The sequence below is a fragment of the Anolis sagrei genome, chromosome 3 (genome assembly GCF_037176765.1).
Source record: "Anolis sagrei isolate rAnoSag1 chromosome 3, rAnoSag1.mat, whole genome shotgun sequence".
NCBI lineage: Eukaryota > Metazoa > Chordata > Lepidosauria > Squamata > Dactyloidae > Anolis > Anolis sagrei.
The window spans coordinates 69,438,940-69,460,251 of record NC_090023.1 but is presented as its reverse complement, the minus strand read 5'-3'; the positions used below and the strand labels follow the sequence as shown (position 1 = coordinate 69,460,251).

Sequence of the window (21,312 nt, the reverse complement as noted above, 5' to 3'; positions counted from 1 at the left end):
GATAAATAAAATCTAAATTTTGGGTCACAGGACATGGGCACTTAGCCAGAACTAGCTCTCAGGTTATCAACTTGCTCCAGTTGCCAGTGTTATGAGGCAAATAAGAGATATCAGTGAAGAGCTTCTGAGGCATCAGGACAGAGCCATGCAGTTACAGTCTCAAAAGTGTAATAATTTGCATTGGAATCAGTCATGTTGAACTAGAAAATGTAGTGGTACATTTTACCATTTTCTTGGAATTGATTATCAGATTTTACTCTTTTCTTTAATAATTGCGTTATTAGGCAACTATGTGGTTGTTTTGGAGAGTAATTCAGCAGATAGCAGACTTTAAGGAGAATCCGTCTCTAAGCCTTGGCTAAATCAATATCTCGTCCTCTGGTTGCCAGTTCAGAGACAACAGGGGCAAATTAAGAATGTATTTATTCATTTGAGGTATTTGTATACCGCTCTTCTCAACCCCAAAGGGGACTCAGGTCTGTTCACAGTGTTGGCAACTATGATTCTAACAGTGTATGATCTTGGTAGCAGTGTTCTTCTCAGAGTATTTGAGGGGGCTTCCAACATCCTCCATCTTTTCATCATCTTCCTGAGTGCCTCTTCAGTACAATGTGAAAAAAGAGACCAAACTTTGAAGCATCTCCAGTAAATGTACTTGCTGATCAGAGATGCACATATAGCTCACATATCAGATTCTCTAAGTAAATCTTTGTTTGCTGATATATTTTAGGAGTTGTGTGTGTGTATGGTAATTATAATTTTGAAGTCAGTTTTCATTTATATGTACTCATGTATAGGAAATACGATAAGGTGGGTTGAATTTTAAGGATAATTTCTACAAAGTGGACTAGTTTTGAGGCGTTTTGTTTTGATTTATGAGATTTACATTTCTCAGCTTTACCGTTACTAAACATATTTTATTCCCTTAGGTTCAAGCAAGTCAGCCTGCAGACATGAACAACTTGTACTACCAGAATATTTACCAAGCAATGCCTTATGGGTCATCTTACGGCATTCCTTACACATACGCTGCTTACGGATCATCAGAAACAAAGGCTCACAAAACAGATAACACAATACCTTTCAAAACTTCCAATAATGAGATGACTCCTGTTACTATTGATTTGGTAAAGAAACAGCTTAAAGACAGGTAGGACAGACCAGCTTCTTAAAATATAAGACCTGTCTTCTAGGTTTCTGTCTGAGTGCCAAATGCAGAATTGCATCAACGGAAGCCCACGGACTATATCCTCATTATGAAAAGAAAGAAAACAAAAACTACTCAAGCAGCTACTTGGATGACTTCTCCCGGAGTGAAGATTGGTGTATCTTTTGGACACAAAGTGCTCCTGTTGTAGTTGAGGAATTTTTTTAAAAAAGACAGTGATAATTAGCTTACCACGTATCTAAATGAGAAGTAAATAAATCTTTTCTGAATAGATCAACATTTTAGACAGAAGACATAAAATATATTTGAAAAGTCTAAAATACTTTATTTTATTAATTGCAAATCCAGAGTGTCACACAAACACTTTTACCTCTTTCTTAATAGAATCATGTATATTATTGATGTGAGTCAGATTACTAAAAAAGGGCATAGTTAAATCTAAGATCAGCTGTTGAAGAACTCACAATGTCGAGCTCCAAAAATTGATCTGTACCTCCCTAATTTCTATTGAGACCAACAAGTACTCCTGTAGGTGTGAGAGAAGAAGCCATAGCTCAGTGGCGGAATACTTCTTTTGCATGCAGAAGGTTCCAGGTTCAGTTCCGGTCATCTCCAGGTAGGGCCTGGAAAGAATCCTGCCTGAAACCCTGGAGAGCTGCTGTTAGTCATTGTCAACAATACTGAGATAGATGAGCCACTGGTCTAATTTTATATAAGGCAGTTTACTTTGATCATATTCCCCTTGTTCCCTTTGCAGTGCTAAACTGATATCTATATAGGTAAGATTATGGAATGCATAGGATCTTTCAAAGGCTGTTTGTAGTGGGGGGTAACCAATCAAATTTCTGTACTTCTTGTTCATCATTCACTTTATGGGGCTCCTCGAAACTTTAGGAGTAGAGGTATATACATAAAGAAGTAACAACACTTCTCTGGGTGGTTGAGGATGAATGAAAGCATTGTTGTCTGATTGTCGAGGGTGTTCTTGGGATAAACAAGTTTTGGTTCATGTGTTGTCTGCTGCTTCTAGGGAAAGCACCAGGATTTCGTGTTTTGGGGAGGATTGAAAAACCACATATTCAGGGGCTTCTTCAAATAAATGTCAGCAGTGGTTCTTACTCTAAATCCAATAGTATTAATTAAAATAACTCAATTAAAATTAGTTGCTGTGTAGGACTAACCACTACAATCCCCACACAATTTCCCCATTGTAAATAGAACTTTAGTAAATAGAACATTTTGTGGCACTTAGATTGATTCTTTTATTATGGCATAAGCTTTAGTAGACTAAGTGTGATGCTATAATAATTTTGTTGGTCTGTCAAAGTGCCACAAGCCTCTTAATCTGTGATCCAGAAAAAAACCAATGTTCATGGCTACTTCTCCAAAAACAGTTTTACAATGTTTTATCTTGTACATTGTTGTCTCTGAGAAAACCAAATGTTGCTATACTGTAGCTTATAATGTTTGTGTCTCAAATAGGTTGGACTCAATGAAAGAACGCCACAGATCAAATCAACAACAACTTGAGAACCACCAACAAAGCCGTGATGACTCTATCAAGACCATTGAAAGATTGGAAGGGTCTTCTGGGGGTGTTGGTGAACGGTATAAATTTCTGCAAGAAATGCGAGGGTATGTCCAAGACTTGCTTGAGTGTTTCAGTGAAAAGGTAAGAATGCAAAATATATTAATTTTTTTCAGTAACGGTTTAGTCTGTGATCAAACGTGTTCTCTTGTACATGCCAATGAATCAACTCCGCACATGTTTGAAGATTTGGCCTTACATGTGTTGAAAGCAATGTAAGTCACTGTCGGAGTTCAAACAAGTTAAAGTGGAAGTGCTAACTATTTAATTTTTAGTAGATTGCCGTCCTGAAAAAATCCTAGTCAAGTTGCTTTTTTAATGTTTGAATTGGATTTTTTATATATGAGAATGAATGAAGCAATACAAGTGTGATCATAAATAATCAGCACTGGTTTCTCACTAGATTAAATTAGAGCATTAAAATTATTATGTAATATAGTATTGAGATATCAAGGAGGTTTTCATAGGAGAATTATGGACACTAAAAACTGCCGGAACTACATCATTTTGTAACTGCCCTATTTAAGTAGCTAAGTAGCATCTCTAATCCCCACCAAATGTATTTTATCAGAGATCATCTTTATACAGAGAAAAGGGTTTGTTCTAGGGATGATAGGGTGAAAATGGATGATGTTTCTGGCCTCCTCCATCAGCCAGCAAGACTGCAATAAGGGTCCAGCTTCTGGATGTTGCAGCTTTGTTGGCTGGTGAAGGGTAGTAGAAATGTCATGTGCCTGTGTTACAGTCACCAACAGAACAAGTCCACCTCTCTTCCATGAGGCTGTTGCTCAGTAAAGTAGGTCAGGGGCAGTTACAACTGGATCAGTAAGGCCTAAATTGTGACAACATAGGGACATTCTACATGCTGTTTTGTTAGGAGGTGTTGATTTAGTGTACACTATTTCCAGTAGCCTGATTTGAGGCCATCTTCTATAAACCTATATTATGTACATGATTTTGCTAGTGTCAATCGATGTATAGGAAAACATTCAAAGCTTTATTAAATTGATGTTACAGTTCTGTACATGTGTAATCGGCAAAAAAATGTCTCAGTAAACATTTTTGCATGTTTAAGCTATTTCCATTATTTAGAGAAAAGCTTTAAAACCTTAGAGAAAACTGAATTAGAATTCTTAACTTTCCTGTGCTGAAAATGTCTGTGTTAGATTGTAAGCTTTCTGGGCAGGAATGTGATCTCTTGTAGTCTGAATAGTAGGCCTGGGTAACAACAGAAAAAATTGTTTCTAAAATCGATTCGTTTTTTGGGGGTTTTTGCATTTCATTATTTAAAATAATTACAAAATTTTCCTTTTAAAAAGTTCGATATTTACGAAATTTCGTAAATGTGAAAAAAATTACAAAACATTAACGAATCGATTTCCGAAACAATAACGAATCGATTCATTAATGGCGGACGCGACCGCGAAATACGCTAAAAAACCTCCAAAAACTTCTGAAGCTTCCCTCTCCCTCTGTTGTTGACTGTTGGTGTGATATTATAATTTTTTTTCACTAATTAAACAAAAAACAACCATAAAACTTGCCCCAGACATGCGGAAATAATAATGAAACGACCTCAAAACAATAACGAAACGAATACATAACGAAATACGAAGCATTTACAAAACGTATTTAAAAAATCGTTTTTTAAAAAAATTGCTCCAGAATGGTTTGTTATCGTTTTGTAATTAAAAAAATTAACGAATTATTAACGAATTACGAATTAACGAAACAAAACCGCCCAGCCCTACTGAATAGCATATAATGCTCTAGGATAATATAAATAAATAGGAATATTTGAGTTAGTAGTAGTAATCTTTGGCACACAGACATTTGAAATAGAATAACGTGAAGGAAGAGCATCAGAAGAATAATGTGAAGGAAGAGCATCAGAAGAAAACTTATCTGGATCTAATTTAGGGAAGCCATAAATTAGATCCAGATAATTCTATTCACAAACATCAATCGGCAAGAGTTCTTATTGGAGGAACAGGGTAGTGGAAGTTTTCTTGCATTCTCTATGGCAAAGGTGGGAATCATGTGGTGCTCCAGATTTTTTTTAACTCCCAGCATTCACCACTCTGGACTGTGCTGGCTAAAGCTCCCACAACTGGAGACCTGCTATCGAAGGAGTCCACCACTTTCTAGAACATAGTAGGAAATAGCACTGTTGTCTGAAGGAGAAAAAGAAATGAGAGAATTACCATCTTTTCTCCTTCTTTCAAATCCCAGAAGAGCAAAGGGGGAAGAAAGACCATGTCCACACAGGAAGATAATGCCTTGGTTAGAAAATGAATCTGAGTTGTGGTTGCTTCAGGTCATAATGGTCTATTTGTATATATACGTGTTATAAATTATTGTATGCTAAAGTATATTCTGATTATGAAAACTTTCTGCTATTTGCAGAAATTCTCTTTTATTGTTACTATTTACTTTTCTCCTGCTTTTCTCCCATGGAAGGGGCTCAATTTGGTGAACATATGTTTTCTTTTCATATTTACACAGAGTTCAAGTTCAGTATTGTGTTTCAGCTTGTGAAAGTCAATTGCATTTTCACAGCTCTCCATTAGGTATTGCCCCAGTAGCTCTTGTATTATTGCTAGCAAAATATGCAGCTGCTAGTAGAACAATGCAATCTAATGTACTATTTCTGCTAGCATTAGATTTGATACAGCAGTATATTACATTTTTTTGGCTTTGCATTTTCTATTCCACACACTTGTAAAATAAAAGATGTCTTAGTTTGTTACCTCACAAATTAAAATTTATCTTCTCCTATTGTGAAAAAGAATTAAATATGCCAAAGCACCAGAGCCTGTCTGATTTTGTTATTTACTTTTTTTATATCCCATCCTCTCTCCCTCATGGAGGGACTCATAATGGCTAACACTCAGCAGCAATTCTTGGAAGCTAATCAGGGATAGGAGGTAACCAATACTTTCCAGCAACTGTAGCCTATATCTCAGAGGGAGGAAGTGGCAAAACCATCTCTAAGTATTCTTTGTCTAAGAAAATTTCCATAAATGGGTAGCCAACTTGAAGGCACATACATTTTCCCACTATTATTTGACAACTGGAAATTTTAGAAAATATGATTTGATAATTTTATCTGGTCTGCTATTTCTTATACTATTTCTAAAGCAGCATTAAATCCTTAACCATTATCAGATGAATTACAACAAAAAGGAAGATCTATAAATTAGTATAAAACTCCCATGTATGCATAATTCACAGACCTGAAATATATCAAGAGACTAGAATTTAAGTGAAAAAATTAAGGGCCAAATAATGTTATCAGATGAAGTAAAATTCTTGGGAGGCCATTGTCTAGCAGTGGTTCTCAACCTATGGGTCTACAGATGGTTTGACCGTCAACTCCCAGAAATCCTAACATCTGGTAAACTGGCTGGGATTTCTGAGAGTTGTAGGCCAAACCACCTGGGGACCCATAGATTGATAACCACTGGCAGTGTAAAGATAATAACATATCAAATATTCAGTGCTATAGCTTGATTCTGCATGGCAATGGAAGTGAGTTATGCTGCTGCAAGGAATAGTGGTCTCTGATTTTGTATGACTTTCCCTTTTCTACTTCAGTTTCCTGTATGACATGTATGGCTATTATCGTTTTAGCCCCCAAACTTAAGAGGAGAATTTTAGAAATAAACAGATAATATTCAAATGCAGCTGTATAATAGAATGAACAACTTGAACTAATCTTACAATCCTAATCCTGCTCATTAGGATGTAAATTTCATTTTCGTAAATGTGAATAGGGTTGTGTGTAAGTGAAGTAAATTTAATTATTTATCAGGGGTTTACTGATTTCTTCTCTGTGGCAATATAGATCTAGATTTCTGTTGGTGAATGACTTAAGAGCTTTGTTTATATGATTGTAATTTAAGAATAACATTTTTGCTCTGACTAAAACTTTGAATGTTTCAAACAAGGAAGAGTATAGAAGATGAAATAGGAGATAAATATAGGTAAACTGGCTTTGGTGGAAGAGGAGGGCAATAGAATAAGAAATTGCATTGCTTATTTCTTTGAAAATTGAAATGCAGTATGACTACAGCAAGAATCACTCTGTTCATCTTGCTTCAGTACTGTGGTGTTTCCTGAATTGTGAGGAAAATTTGGGGCAAAGTTTGGATAACGTTTTTGTGCTTAGGGGGCTCTTACTTGGTAAATGGTAGCAGAATATACAATGCCATTTACCTTCTTTGACTGTCCCCTTACATTTGTTGCTACCTTATTTTAGCCTTTTTGTTGACCAAATTAAAATTGCATACTTGGCAAAGAAAATAAACTCTTTCTCAGGTTTCAATTTTTGAATAAGGCAGTAAGCATTATATGAAAGTTTGAAGCAGGCATATGTGGTCATACTTCTGGCTATTCAGTAGCCTCATATGACTGGTCATATTCCAGTGGCTGATAGCAGAATCCATCAGAGCAGAATTTCTTATAGACAAAACAAAAACAAAACTGATGCTGGACGCCCATTCCTTGGTTATTTTTGGTAATGTACGTGCCTTTTAACCATTCTTCTGTTAAATAGTTTCTTCAAGTGATTTTTGGTTCAAATTATTCACAAGGATTTTTTAAAAAAAGAATTACCCTTTACTAAAATTCTGAAAGAAGGAAAGAAATGATATATAAAGCTGATTTTATTATAATGATCTGAATTTGCTATATGAAAATTCATTGGAACATTTCTCTTAAAATGTTCTGGGTTTTTTCCCCCACTTCAGTTAAAAGGAAACTTTTCTGGCTTTTGCATATTTAATTAAAATAAGTTTATGAAATCATTAGAAAGTCTCTGCTATAATAAAGAACAACATTTTAAGGTACCAATATTGCAGTTTAAATAATTTCTAAATTACTTGGCTGGGACTTGAATTGGAAAATGAATTGTGGAGAGAGTCAGATATCAAACAGTTGGGCTTTAGCAGTTTTTAAATCAGCTGGATAGTAAATTCTTAAATAAATAAACTTGTTGAATCACTTCAGGCCTAAAATGTTTAAGTGATTGAGAAATAGGCAGACAGCACAATGTCTCATCATTTGAAATATCTTAAAATTTTCCAGAATTGATTCTGAATCAGGATTCTTGTCATCAGAATTGATGGCAAAAGCCAGAGTTTGTTGTTAACCCTTCTAAGTGCATTGCAGAATTTTATGGACATTATAAAATCTATCTGCAGTGATAAGCATACTTGCTTCTAAATGTCATCAGAACAAACAATTTTCAAATGTGCTTTTCCCCCAAGATAACAATATTCAGTTACACTCATCCTAGCATTGTTCTTGATGGGCAGAATCCCCTTTTACTTGATCATAGGGCTCATTAAAGTCAGTTGTGCTTGCATTAAAACAAATGTTGCACTCAGATAAAGTAAAACAAAAGAAAACCCAACTTTGGATTTTCCATATGATTGGAAATTTTATTTTAATGCAATTTTGCCTCAATAATATTAATTGCAATTAATGAACTTTTATTGTATTCCACTGATGTCAGTATTTCCCCCAGTAGTAGTAGAGTAGCAGTCATTGAATAAAATTCAGTGTTATATGGGAAGGCATTCTATACTCATTTCTGCCAAGAAAATCATGTGATGCATTTGCCTTAGGGTTGCCATAAGTTAGCAATGACTTAAGGTACAGAACAGCAACACATATGGGTAGACGACAGACTCGCACAACAAATCTTTCCTTTCTCCCTGATTCCTTCTAAAAAGCCTCCACAAAAAATTGGGAATGATGTGAAATTTGCTTTATAGGTTGCAGGCCAAGATGGGAATTTCTGAATCAAAAACTTTGCGTGTGCTTCCACCCAGTTTTGACCAATTCCTTTCTCCCATTGTAGCCTATTAAGCCTATTTCTGAGTGTGCATTTGGAGGACATAGGTAATTTCAGGGGAGGGTTTATTTGAGTCAACCTCTATTTGCACAATTTTGATTTTACTCAAATACATGATGACTGTTACCATGAGTGGTATATTTATTTTTAAATCCTCAATTTCCTTTGAAAATTTCCTTCATACTTGACTTTGGAGTAGTTAGGAAGCTTTGGGTTGGAGCAGGAGTTCATTCCCCATCCCCCCTTTCAGTTTAGTCCAAGTGAAACATAGGAGCAAATAATTTAAAGACATAATGTTCTTATAATGTACTTACTTTTCTGGACTTCTTTACAGGCCTGTCCTTTTGCTTTCAGCCAAATAACCTGTCATGCTTTTCTATACATTTTTCTTGAGCAAAATAATGCATAATTGAAAATAACAGTAAAAGAAAGTGTCGCAGCTGAAAATGCAGCTGTACACTTTGGAATAGTGTGGCATCCCAGCCAATTGAGCACATGAAGATTTTTTTATTACGGAGTATTGTATTTTTACAGGTGCTCCTGATAAACGAACTCGAATCTTCAATGCACCAGCTGTACAAACAGCGAGCCTCCCGCCTTGTCCAAAGACGACAAGATGATATTAAAGATGAATCTTCGGAGTTTTCAAGCCATTCAAGTCAGTCCATCTTGAAGGTTTTTATTATTCATTAAACAACCTTGTTTACTTACTGTACTTTTAAATTTTAAAGCTACACAATGTGTCTGGTTTAACTGGTAGAAAAAAATGTAAGGTGCCTTTCCTATTCTCTGTCCCGTGGTAATGGAAAGCAGTGCCGTATTGCTTTTATTTCTTTTTACAAAGCAGTTTTTATTGTGATTATATGCAATCTTTTAGTTCATCACCAAAAGTGTTTTACAGAATGTTCTGTAAACCCGAAACCCTGAAAAGTATGTAGACTGTTCTGACAGTAATCTCCCCTCTCCCAATAATGCTGTTTTCTGTTTTTTTAGGAGCAAACATTAGTTTGTTACTCTTTACCATGTCTTTACTATTTTGAATATTAGATCCGAATAAAACAAATAATTCTTCACCAAGAAAAAATAAATTATGCAAACTATACATTGAAAGCAGTTATAACATTTCCTGTCAAATACCGTGCATTTGTAGGAGCTTAGGAAGCAGCCTTATGCCGATTCAGACCTGTGGCCCATATTGCCTACTATTGTCAAATCTGATTGCAGAGGTTCGTCTGGATTTCAGGCTGAATTCTGTCATTGACATAACTAATTCCTCATTCAGCTTTAATCAGGCCCAATCTTGCTTAGTTTCTAAAATCAAACAAGATATGGTGGCTTCAATTAGTTGGCACTCTTGGGCCCCAGCCTGGTAAACTATGGTCATCCAGCAGCCCCCTCCTCTTCAGTGTTCCCAGCTTCAGATTCCCCCTCCCCCTTATTTTTAAATATATATTATATGACAACCATTTGCTATCAGGTAGCCTATTTCAATACTAATAACATGACTTGAAAATCTGTTAATCTGTTGTTTGTCAGTATGACTCACCAGGATGAGACATATGACCTGTTTTAGATGTGCTAAAAGCCTATTATTCTTTCTCTCTTTTTATAAATGTTGAACACTGTTTTTTCTAATACAAGTTTTGTAATATAAATATATTCTAAGTATTTTCTATTTTCAGAAAAGGTGAGAATGATGTTATGATGGTGGCTTTGTCTTTTTCAAAATTTACTTTGCACATGGTAATGAGGGTACTGCATTTTTCCCCACCAAATTGAAAATATTTTTAGAAGATAGATGAACTGCCATTGGTTTTTATCTGTGGGAAGGAGGGTGAGGATTACAGATCTATTGAGACTTGCTCTAACACATATACTCACATATGCATACAGTCACACTTACAGTTATGTTTCTTTTAGCAGGAAAGACATCCTAATTTCAGTATTTGTACACTTATAGGTAAAGCATTGATGGCACCAAATCTTGATTCTTTTGGACGAGACAGAACACTGTACCAAGAACATGTAAAAAGAAGGACTGCAGAAAGGGAAGCCAGAAGGTAAAACATTTTTGAACCTTTTTCTATATAAGTGCATTTCAAATTATCTTGTGCAGAATAATAATAACAATAACAACAACAACTTTATTTTTATATCCCGCCACCATCTCCCCCAAGGAACCCGGGGTGGCTTACATGGGGACAAGCCCGAACAAACATAGTTTAAAATATAACACAGTAAAATTCATAAAACAACATCATAAAACAATATAAAACAACCATCGAACAAACAACCAATAGCTTGACATCATAAACAATAACTGAGTGCGGGCGGACTGGTGCAAATCAGTTGCAAGGACAGGGCTGATGAATAAAGTGCAAGAGCCAGATGGCGAATTAGGAGTAGAAGGACAATATGAAATAGAACACTATGTCTGTAGGGTAGGGAACAGTGGTAAAGTGCAAGGGCTAGATCTTGGGTTATAGCTTGGGGGGGGGGGGCAAACATTATCTGGGAAACTGTTTAATTGAAAGCACAGTGGAACATCCACATCTTTAGGTCTTTACGAAAAGTGGACAGGGTGGGTACCAGAGACAGCAGTGACTTTTGCCATATTTGTGCCCTTTGTTGGTTTGTTGTTTTCCTTTTGTGAAAATCTGCCAGGTACTGACAGTCTGGCTTGTGTAGCTACATTGGTTCATGGATCACCAATTCCCACTTCCCAATATGAAATATATATTTTTAGCTAAAATAACATGGTGGGCCAGATTTGACCTGTGGGCCTTGTGGTTTACACATGTGTCTTTGAGTATTGCATATGAACAGTCAGTGGCTTAATAGAGCACCCACAATGTTATGTTTTTTTCAACAGAGCTCGTCGTAGACTTGCTAGGGAGCAATCTGGGAAGATGGCTGATCATCTTGAAGGCCTTTCTAGTGATGATGAAGAAACCTCAACAGATACTACAAATTTTAATATGGAACGAGGTTGGATTATTCATCTTAATATTAGAAATTACTATAATTTTTAAAGTACAGGTTGGCCATCCCTTTTCTGAAATTTGGAAATATTCCAAAATCTGGAATTGTCCACGTAAATGGCTGAGATAGTGTTTTCTTCGCTTCTGATGGTTCAATGTATACAACTAGGTTTCATGCACAAAATAATTAAAAATGTTGTATAAAATTCCCCTCAGGCCCTGTGAATAAGGTGTATATGAAACGTCAATGAATTTTACGTTTAAATTTGTTTCCCATCTCTAAGACATCTCATTGTGTATGTTCTCTCGATGTTCTCGTCCAGCAGAGAGTTATCAATGTCACAAATCCTCCCTCGGCAGCAGTGCATGCCAGATGTATTGATTTACATTTGTTAAAAAACGTATATCTTACCCTATATATGGGGTCTCAAGATAGAGTACAATAAAATCAAATTCACACAGTTAGATCTATTTTACACAGGAAAAATACATCCAACGGACATGGGGTTCCCAATGCGTTCTTCATTAAGTGTTTGGGGCTCCACGAGTGATTTTGAGCTTCCATGCTGCTTCTACCCTCCTCTTCTTTCCTCCTCTTCCTGCTCCCGGGATATACAAATAATAAGATATATATTTCCATATACATAGCATATGTAATATGCCCCATAGAACATAGAACTAAACACTAAGCATTTTTTGGGGCTCCACAAGAAACTTTTGCTTCAAAAAGGGCTCTGAGACTGAAAAGTTTGGAAACCCCTTCAACAGACTAATTCTGTATTAATTCAATGTTAAAAACAAGATTGTCTAAAAGCATAGTTCCTCACCATTTAAAGCCCTGAATGTTTGGAATTTTGGATGGAATAAAATAAAATAAAAACCAAAGTGGCAACAACATTGATGTTATTCTGGTGCAAAGAAAAACTTACATTTAATTAAAAATGTACATTTGTCTTTGCACCAGAATAACATCAACATTGTGCCCATTTGGTTTTTAAAGAATGGACATTCTCTAACTGGAACACTGCAGCAAAACCTTTTAGTGACTATTGGCTAAGTAGCAAGGAGAGTTGATGTTCCTATTTGATATTCCTTTGGGGAGAGTTGATGTTCCTATTTGATATTCCTTTGGGGAATAGTCCAGTAATTAGGGTATATATTTTTTCTTAAATCAATATTTACTTTGAAGGAGAAATTTGTTTGGATGTTAATGTCTTCTTTACAGTTCACTTATTGGATCTCACTTTGAGAGAAAGACAGGATATAAATGCAATAAATAGATAATTTGTTTATTAAACTACATTGTACAGTTAAATCCTGTACAAAAAAAGAACAGGAAGATGACTTTAAGCTGTTTATGATAATGAAACCCTTTTTTTACTAGATCGTATTTTGAAGGAGTCCAGCAAAGTTTTTGAAGATGTATTAGAAAACTTTTCCTCTATTGACTGCATTAAGTCACAGTTTGAAGCCTGGCGTTCTAAGTATTTATCTACTTACAAGGATGCATACATAGGCCTTTGTTTACCCAAGCTGTTAAATCCTTTAATAAGGCTTCAGTTACTTACCTGGAATCCTTTGGAGGTGAGAATGTTTGCTAATATGTTCAGTATGTTCAGTTTACTTAACAAAGCAAAATGATTAAAGAATAATGGTATAACCCTGTGAAATGACCTTGAATTAATTGATTAGATGCCTCATTTAAACTCTACATTGAAATTTGCAATTTTAATCCATTATTTTTCAATCTAAGCATCATAGCATAAATATAATGTATTAATTGGTGGGAAATGTCTAAATGATATGCCTGAGCCAGCTGTTTATTTGGTCTACTTCAAGCAGTGGTTCTCTACCTATGGATCCCCAGATGTTTTAGACTTCAACTCCCAGAAATCCTAACAGCTGGTAAAACTGGCTGGAATTTCTGGGAGTTGTAGGCCAAAACACCTGGGGACCTACAGGATGAGAACCACTGACTTAGAGGAAGGGAAAGGAAGATCAGTTCCAAAGCCATGCCTGGTCTGCTGAGAGGCTAATTTGGGTGATATTTGTCTAACCCTCTGGATGTTATTCAACCAATTGCCAGCATTGCTTGCAAGCATAGCCAATGATGAAGAAAAACAGTGCAGTTCAATAACATCTAGCTGAAATGATCTACCTCTGTGGTTCTCAACCTGTTAGATATAGTTTCCACATCTGGCTTAGAGAACAGAGTGGTGTCTTTCCAACAAAGTGGCTTTTTGCAAGTAGATAATAGAATAAAGCAATATGATTTCCATGCATTCACAAAATGCAGTGTTAGCTTTGCAAAAATGTTCTGATGAGCACAGAGCCTAAACATTTGAACTAGGAGGGGTTCTTGCATCATTGTTCCTTTGCTTTAGACATCCAGTTGATTCTTGCATTTCTTTTAAAAGGACAAGTGCCAAGATTTTGAGAGTATGTTGTGGTTTGAATCCTTGCTATTTTATGGATGTGAAGAAAATGATCAAGACAAAGATGATGCTGATGTTTCATTATTACCAACTATTGTGGAAAGGGTTCTCCTACCTAAATTAACAGGTACATTTATAAAAATGCAGTATTAAAAATTAAAGATTTTTAAAAATTATTTTTAACAGTACTTAGGTTTTGGTATCTAACTTTCGTATTACAATAATCTGTTTTTTGGTAGTCCTTGCAGAAAATGTATGGGACCCTTTCTCTACAACACAGACATCAAGGATGGTAGCAATTACCCAGAAACTAGTTAATGGCTATCCTTCTGTGGTGCATGCAGAAAACAAAAACACACAGGTAAACATGTGCTTAATTTTATTGATAGGGTTGTAATTTCTGGTTGTTACTTGCAGCATTTATCTGTATTCTTCATGGATTGTTCCTAATGTGGTGAAGTACAAATAAGAACAGTAAAACTTTATTGGTATAAGGGCTAGCCTTGCATTTTCAGGGTTAGTTTAAAGTGCTTTTTTACAAGTAATTGCATACAATTTCACTGAGAGAAAGTGCTGTAGCACTTGTGAGTAGATGCAGTTGGGGGTAGATATTTCAATATCAGATGGGACTGTGGATTTTTAATGCAGGGATGGAAAACTTCCAGCCTGTCAGCAGAATTCAAACCATGCAAGCCTTCCTCTTTGTCCTTTAATACTACCCCTTTTCCGGTCCTGTTGATTGCCTCTCCAGTATAACCTTCCATACTTCCTGCATTCCATGAAGTAAGGCTAGCCGGAGGCTATATTCCAGGACCTCTCTTGATTCTGTTTCCAGTAATTCCCATGATGGATAAGCTGGGGGTGGGAGAAGAAAGGAGACTTACTTAAAGGGAAAAAATAAACAAAAACAAAATTGTGATACTTTATATTAGGTCAACCAAAAGGTGCAAAGTACATGACAGTAGTTTTTTTTAATCAGGCAGAAATGGTAAAATAACATGCAAGACGAGGAAACAGTTGAGGTCACAGTATCTACAGTTTGCTTTCGGATGTTATGTAAGAAGTGTATCTAGATAAAAAAAATAAGGACATTCCACAGTGACTATGAGCCTACTGGGAGCAAAGACAAAAAAAATGAAGTTAGAAAGCATCCCAAACTGTATCTGCCTCTGTCTTGTATGAGACCCCAGGCCACTATGATGGAAAAGTGCCTTTATTTAGTCTTTTAAAATCATATATTGCTTTAGTTTCTAACGTGGTTTTTATGACAATTTCAAAAAGAGAAATGTAATCTAGCTGCAGTTAAACTGTTTTAAAGGAACATGGAGTGAATTTTAAGTTTTTATTTAATTTGAATGAAATGCTGAGTACAATATTTTATCATTGTTTAAGTTGTGTGGGCCATGTTTCTATTCCTGCGAATTATCAAAAAAGAGGAGGAAAACCCAAGTAGCCAGGGGTCTGTCTCTACTTTTGAAATACATGCTTTAAAACAATGTTAAAACAGGGCTGGTGAATCACACCAGCATAATTATATGTCCCATGGCTTCTAAGAGAACACCATTAACCCTTCTTTGCCTGAAAAAGAACAGTAAAGGGGAGTATAGAGAAAGTCAGACATGAGGAAAGCAGCCACTCTTGCTGTCCTCTTGGTTTAGAAGTAATTTGATTTGATGATTAGCTGTTCAATGCAGTATCAAAAGTGGAGCTACTGCCATACTGAGCCATTTACCTACCACCCTAGAAATAGTTTTCTAAGATCTACAGAGACACTCACTGGAACACCTCAGCAAGCGAGAGTCCAAAAGTGGCAGGCCCAAACCCAGAACCTCAACCAATGGCTGATACCCAATGAGAGACTCCCCCCTGGGCACACAGAGGACTGGGCGACCTGGAAGGCATTGAACAGACTGCGCTCTGGCACCACGAGATGCAGAGCCAACCTTCAGAAATGGGGCTACAAAGTGGAATCCTCGACGTGCGAGTGTGGAGAGGAGCAAACCACTGACCACCTGCTGCAATGCACCCTGAGCCCTGCCACATGCACAAGGGAGGACCTTCTTGCAGCAACACCAGAGGCACTCCAAGTGGCCAGATACTGGTCAAAGGACATTTAATCAACTCTCATACTCACAAATTTTGTAATCTGCTTGTTTGCTTTGTTCTGTTAAAAATGTAATATAATTTGACTGGTTGTTCTGACACGACAAATAAAACCTACCACCCCAGACCCACAGCCTATTTCATAGAATCATAGAATCAAAGAGTTGGAAGAGACCTCATGGGCCATCCAGTCCAACCCCCTGCCAAGAAGCAGGAATATTGCATTCAAAACACCCCTGACAGATGGCCATCCAGCCTCTGTTTAAAAGCTTCCAAAGAAGGAGCCTCCACCACACTCCAGGGCAGAGAGTTCCACTGCTGAACGGCTCTCACAGTCAGGAAGTTCTTCCATATTTGTGACTGCTGTGGGAGCAAGAGGGATCATAACAGTGTCTGGCCATCCAGATGTGAAGAAATTACTTCAGCTATTGAATCCTCTGAAAGTTCCAGCAACTGAGGCAATTTCTTTGCATCTGTCTTAGGAGACATATCCAAACACTTCTGGCCCCTTTGTTCTGCTCCCTACTACACATGGCATGAATATAGGAAGGAGTAGGTGTATGTGGATGGAAAAGTGAATGCCAGTCTCCACAGTGATCACATACGAACATGTATATGGGTAATATACACAGTCATATGTTATTGACAGGATGCTAGTCAATGTGGGAAGAATTACTTGTTTGTTTGTTTGTTTACTCTATTCTTATTCCGCCCTTCTCACCCCGAAGGGGACTCAGGGCGAATCACAGAGCACATACTGTATATGGCAAACATTCAATGCCATTTATACACTGACAAGACAGACAATTGTACATAGATAGAAGTATATATAGGTTTTTCCTATCATCAGCATCTTGGAGGCTTGTGCTCGGTTCCAGACATGGGGGGCAGAAGTCTGTTGAAGCCTGATTCCCAAAGTTCATAAAAGATTTGTTTGATGTAATGGATCTGTCAATTTTTAAAACTTCTTGTTTTATGAAAATCAGGAAACTAGAAAGAAAATGTTTGTGATAGCCCTGGATTTGTTAGAAAGTGTCTTTTGAAAGCATTCTGTTAAAATCTCTGTTAAATTTGAACTCTTTCAGACATTGCTAAAAGCCCTTTTACTTAGAATGAGGAGAACACTGGATGATGATGTATTCATGCCACTGTATCCTAAAAGGTAAACTCATTTCTCCTGTTTTAACTTTATTGATTTTCAAAGGTGTCAATAGATTAGATTTGCAGAACCTTTAATATTATGATCTTGAATAATCTCAGGGATTTTGGACCAATAAAACTTACAATGTTTTTGTTTTTCAGTGTATTAGAAAACAAGAATTCTGGACCTTATTTATTTTTTCAGCGTCAGTTCTGGTCTTCGGTTAAGGTAAGAAAAGGGATGCATGTATTATCTCTGAAGCATTGTATCAATGATGGATAACTGAACACTGACTGTAAAATTAATTTGCTTTTGTTGCTAGGAAAAACATCAGTTATCCAAAGCTGTGTATTTAAATAACTTTGAAACTGTAAAAATTGCAATGCATGATCTATCTCTTTTCACATGCCTGTGAGAAGCCTCTTCAGAGTCTATGGAATCATCTTGATCAGCATATGCTACATCATACCAAGTTGTTTGGGTAGATCACTTACACAAGCAGAGCAAGGAAAAGGATTTGTTGCGAGCCAGGCTTCGTGCTTTCTCATTCATCTCTCTCTTTGGCAAGCATTTTAGAATGTGTTAATTGTTACACTTAGTTAGTATGAATATTTCTATCAGTTAAAGAAAATGTATTTTTGGAAGGTTTATAAAAGCTCAAGAACTATTTAAGGAAGTATCAATTTTTGAGCTAAAGTAAAAGAAAAAAGCGTAACTTGAATATTTCAGCCTGATTAGTACACACATTTGGTAGAATTCAAGGAGGACTTGGGAAATCGTTTTTCAAAAGTAACTTGTTCTATTGTTCATGATAGTGTATAAAAAGGAACCCATTCTTCACTGTGATAATGAAAAGGCTACTTCTTGCATTACTTTTTACTATTATATTACTTTCCTGTACATATTGAGGGAAAATACATGAGGATTGATAAGAGAGTGGCTTAGAACTTTGTGACCTTTAACATAATTTTATTACTTTTAATGTAATTTTTGAAAATAACTGCTACTTGGCATCAGTAAAGTAACTTTGCTCTTATTACATTGCTTTTAACATAATGTTGTTATCTCTTCATTACTTTAAACACCAGCTGGTTTTCAATAATGACATACATGTAATTCTGTACATCTATAACTTATTGATAGAAGCAACTCTCCGTGTATCACTACTAGAACTATTTGCTCCTCTGTTTGCTCTGGAAATAATTTAACACCTTAGTCCCATCCAGATACTTTTACTACTTTAATTAGGACGGTAACATGCCAAGTGTTCAAAGTACTCTCAAATTCTGGTAACCTATCTGTACTTTGATTAGGACAGGTAACATGTAAGTGTTCAAAGTAATCGCAGATTCTGATAGTTTATATCTGATGTAAATTTGAGAGCAAATTTGCAGCTATATCTGTTCAGTATTTGAGGACGTAAGTGCATGCTTCTCTGTTGGCTGGAGTACTAAAACGTTAAATATTTTGCATCTGGCAGATTTCTAGAAAAAGGACTTATTGCATGCATAACGTGAACAACTAGGAATTAGTGAGACCTACCTCTGCTTCATTTTGATTGGACCATACAACTTTAAGCAGGGATGTGCAAACATGGCCCTCCAGATGTTGCTGAACTCTTAAAATTCATCAACCATAGCTAGCACACAGAATGCTTATAGATGGTTAGCAATATCTGGAGCAATGTACTTTGATCACCCCACCAAAAGTTTTATTTATGTAGGTAGATAATTGCATAGGTTTCAGATAACCTGTTATCTTGGGGGATGGGTGGGTGAAATAATAATGTCTATTTGAGTTGATTAATTTCATGTAATACACAGGTGATACGAGTTCTAATGTGTCTTTCAATTCATTTAAAATGTGTATGGTTCATATATGATGATTTGAAATTGTTCATACAGTTCTGTGTATCATACTAATTCTTTCCACTTTATATTCTGTTTGCTTAGTTATTAGGAAACTTTCTGCAGTGGTATGGAATCCTTTCAAACAAAACCCTGCAAGAGTTAGCAATAGATGGCTTGCTAAACAGATACATTCTCATGGCTTTCCAGAATTCTGAGTATGGTGACGACAGTATTAAGAAAGCTCAAAGTGTAAGTCAACACTTCACGTCAGTAATCTCATTTATGTTTTTAAAAATACTGTTACAGATTATGTTTGGGATGTCAGAAATCCACAATGAAATATCCAGTTAATCATGAAGTTCACTGAGTGAACACCAGGCCAATATTTTTCAGCCACAAGAACCACACCGGACTAATTTCTTCATGGAGTGGCCAATGTAAAGGTCCTCTGGGTGATGGTTGCCAAACGGTTTTGACTAGTTGGAGTAACTATCCCCCAGATTACCTACATACATGTACATACATGGTATAATTTCCAAAGGTTTTGGAATTTGGAACATTTTGAAATTTTGAATAAGTGATACTCAACATGGAAATAATTTTTTGATGCAGTATTGCTGTTAAATAATAAAAAATAGTAATATTTTACCTTACATCTATATCTTGCTGTTTATACAAATTTGATTTGGCAGCTGTCAATTTTGGCATGAAAGCTGGTGGAAAAATTCTTGAACGTTAAGCACCCAAACTTCAAGTATTTAATTTAGAAGTTTAAGAGGGACTCTGGAAGTTACTTACATTTTAATCATCTTAAGGAATCTGTTGTTGATACTCAATAGAATCATGTATTTATGTCCTTAGGTTATATTGCCTTGAGTATCTTATATGTAATCAGATTGTGTTTTGCACTTCTACAGTTCAGTCCTTGATTTGTCAACTCAAAAATACACCCCACTAAATTAAATTGAATTACTCCCCGGAGTGAATATAGGATCACAGTCATAACCTCTCTGTCTTTCCTTGATTTTCCAGGTGATCAGCTGCTTTCCTAAACAGTGGTTCACTAATCTAAAAGGAAATAAGACAATATCCCATCTAGAAAATCTCTGTAGATACCTTGTACATCTTGCTGATACGATATACCGAAATAGCATTGGAAGCTCTGATGTAGAAAAAAGAAATGCAAGGTAACTCATCCTAAATAATGGTTAGATTCTGGGGATGGGTATCTTGAATTGGGCTAGAATACAAATAGGAAACCAGTAAAATTGTTTCAAAACAATTATTAATTTGTCTATTATATGCATAGTAAACCAAATTGCAGCCTTCTGCACTTGCCGTAGTTTCTCAACATGTTCAAAGGGCAGTAATGTGTAAAGAATGTTAGTACTAATCTAAACAAAACACAAGATGAGTGAACCATGTGGTTCCTGTGGCCTAGACTGGCTTCCCTTTGGGGAGATAAGGTGGTATATAAATCTTCACCATCTAAAACTGGAGAAGAGCACTTCTAATAGTTACTGCCATCTATTTTGGTCCATCTGTTGCCCTAGAGGGTTTCAGTTTTGTCTACAGGCTCTCATTTTATTTCTTCACTACACCCAATCTCCTACAGTTTCCTTCACATCAGATAAAGAGAATGAGATGAATGGGTGGGATCAACATTTTGATGAGATATGCAAGTGGCTGGCATTGGAGGACAAGTGCTATTTGTACACCACCGCAAAGGCAGTACTAGTGAATTCTGGGGAGACTGATGATGTAACTTTTGTTGTGTTTTGCTTTTAATACTAAACCAGGTGGTTTCAAGTTTCCTCCTCAAACTGAAAGAGTATCAGGTAGTTGTGGGTAGATCCAGTCAGACTGCCACATTTGGGGAGCTGTTTTGGAGCTGTACTTTGGTTTTGCCTGACAACCAAAAGTGGGGGGGGGGGGGTGCTTTTGAAGATGTTGTGGAAGCACTTGCAGGATTGCAGCCCCTATGTAACTTGAAGACTTAATCTTCTCATCTTTAATGAAAATGTGAAAAACCAAAAAATCAATATTCAAATTTTTGAACACATTGTAATATAGCTTTTAAATGTTTAATGGTTTTAACAGTGTAATTCAATTTTCAGATTTATATTTATATTTTAATGTATTTGTATTGTTTGTTTTAATTGGCATTTATTGCTAGTCACCTTGAA

General features: G+C 36.2%; 1 protein-coding gene across 1 annotated transcript in view; it reads left to right on the top strand.

The window, feature by feature from the left end:
• PAXBP1 (PAX3 and PAX7 binding protein 1) overlaps positions 1-21,312 on the top strand; it is a 35,367-nt gene that overhangs the window by 11,459 nt on the left and 2,596 nt on the right. The window contains exons 6-17 of the mRNA XM_060770411.2: positions 930-1,150; positions 2,651-2,840; positions 9,151-9,274; positions 10,577-10,676; positions 11,489-11,604; positions 12,982-13,181; positions 14,015-14,159; positions 14,272-14,393; positions 17,221-17,297; positions 17,438-17,504; positions 19,229-19,375; positions 20,159-20,313. Coding sequence (XP_060626394.2) covers positions 930-1,150; positions 2,651-2,840; positions 9,151-9,274; positions 10,577-10,676; positions 11,489-11,604; positions 12,982-13,181; positions 14,015-14,159; positions 14,272-14,393; positions 17,221-17,297; positions 17,438-17,504; positions 19,229-19,375; positions 20,159-20,313 — 1,664 coding nt within the window. The remainder of the gene's footprint in view (positions 1-929; positions 1,151-2,650; positions 2,841-9,150; positions 9,275-10,576; positions 10,677-11,488; positions 11,605-12,981; positions 13,182-14,014; positions 14,160-14,271; positions 14,394-17,220; positions 17,298-17,437; positions 17,505-19,228; positions 19,376-20,158; positions 20,314-21,312) is intronic.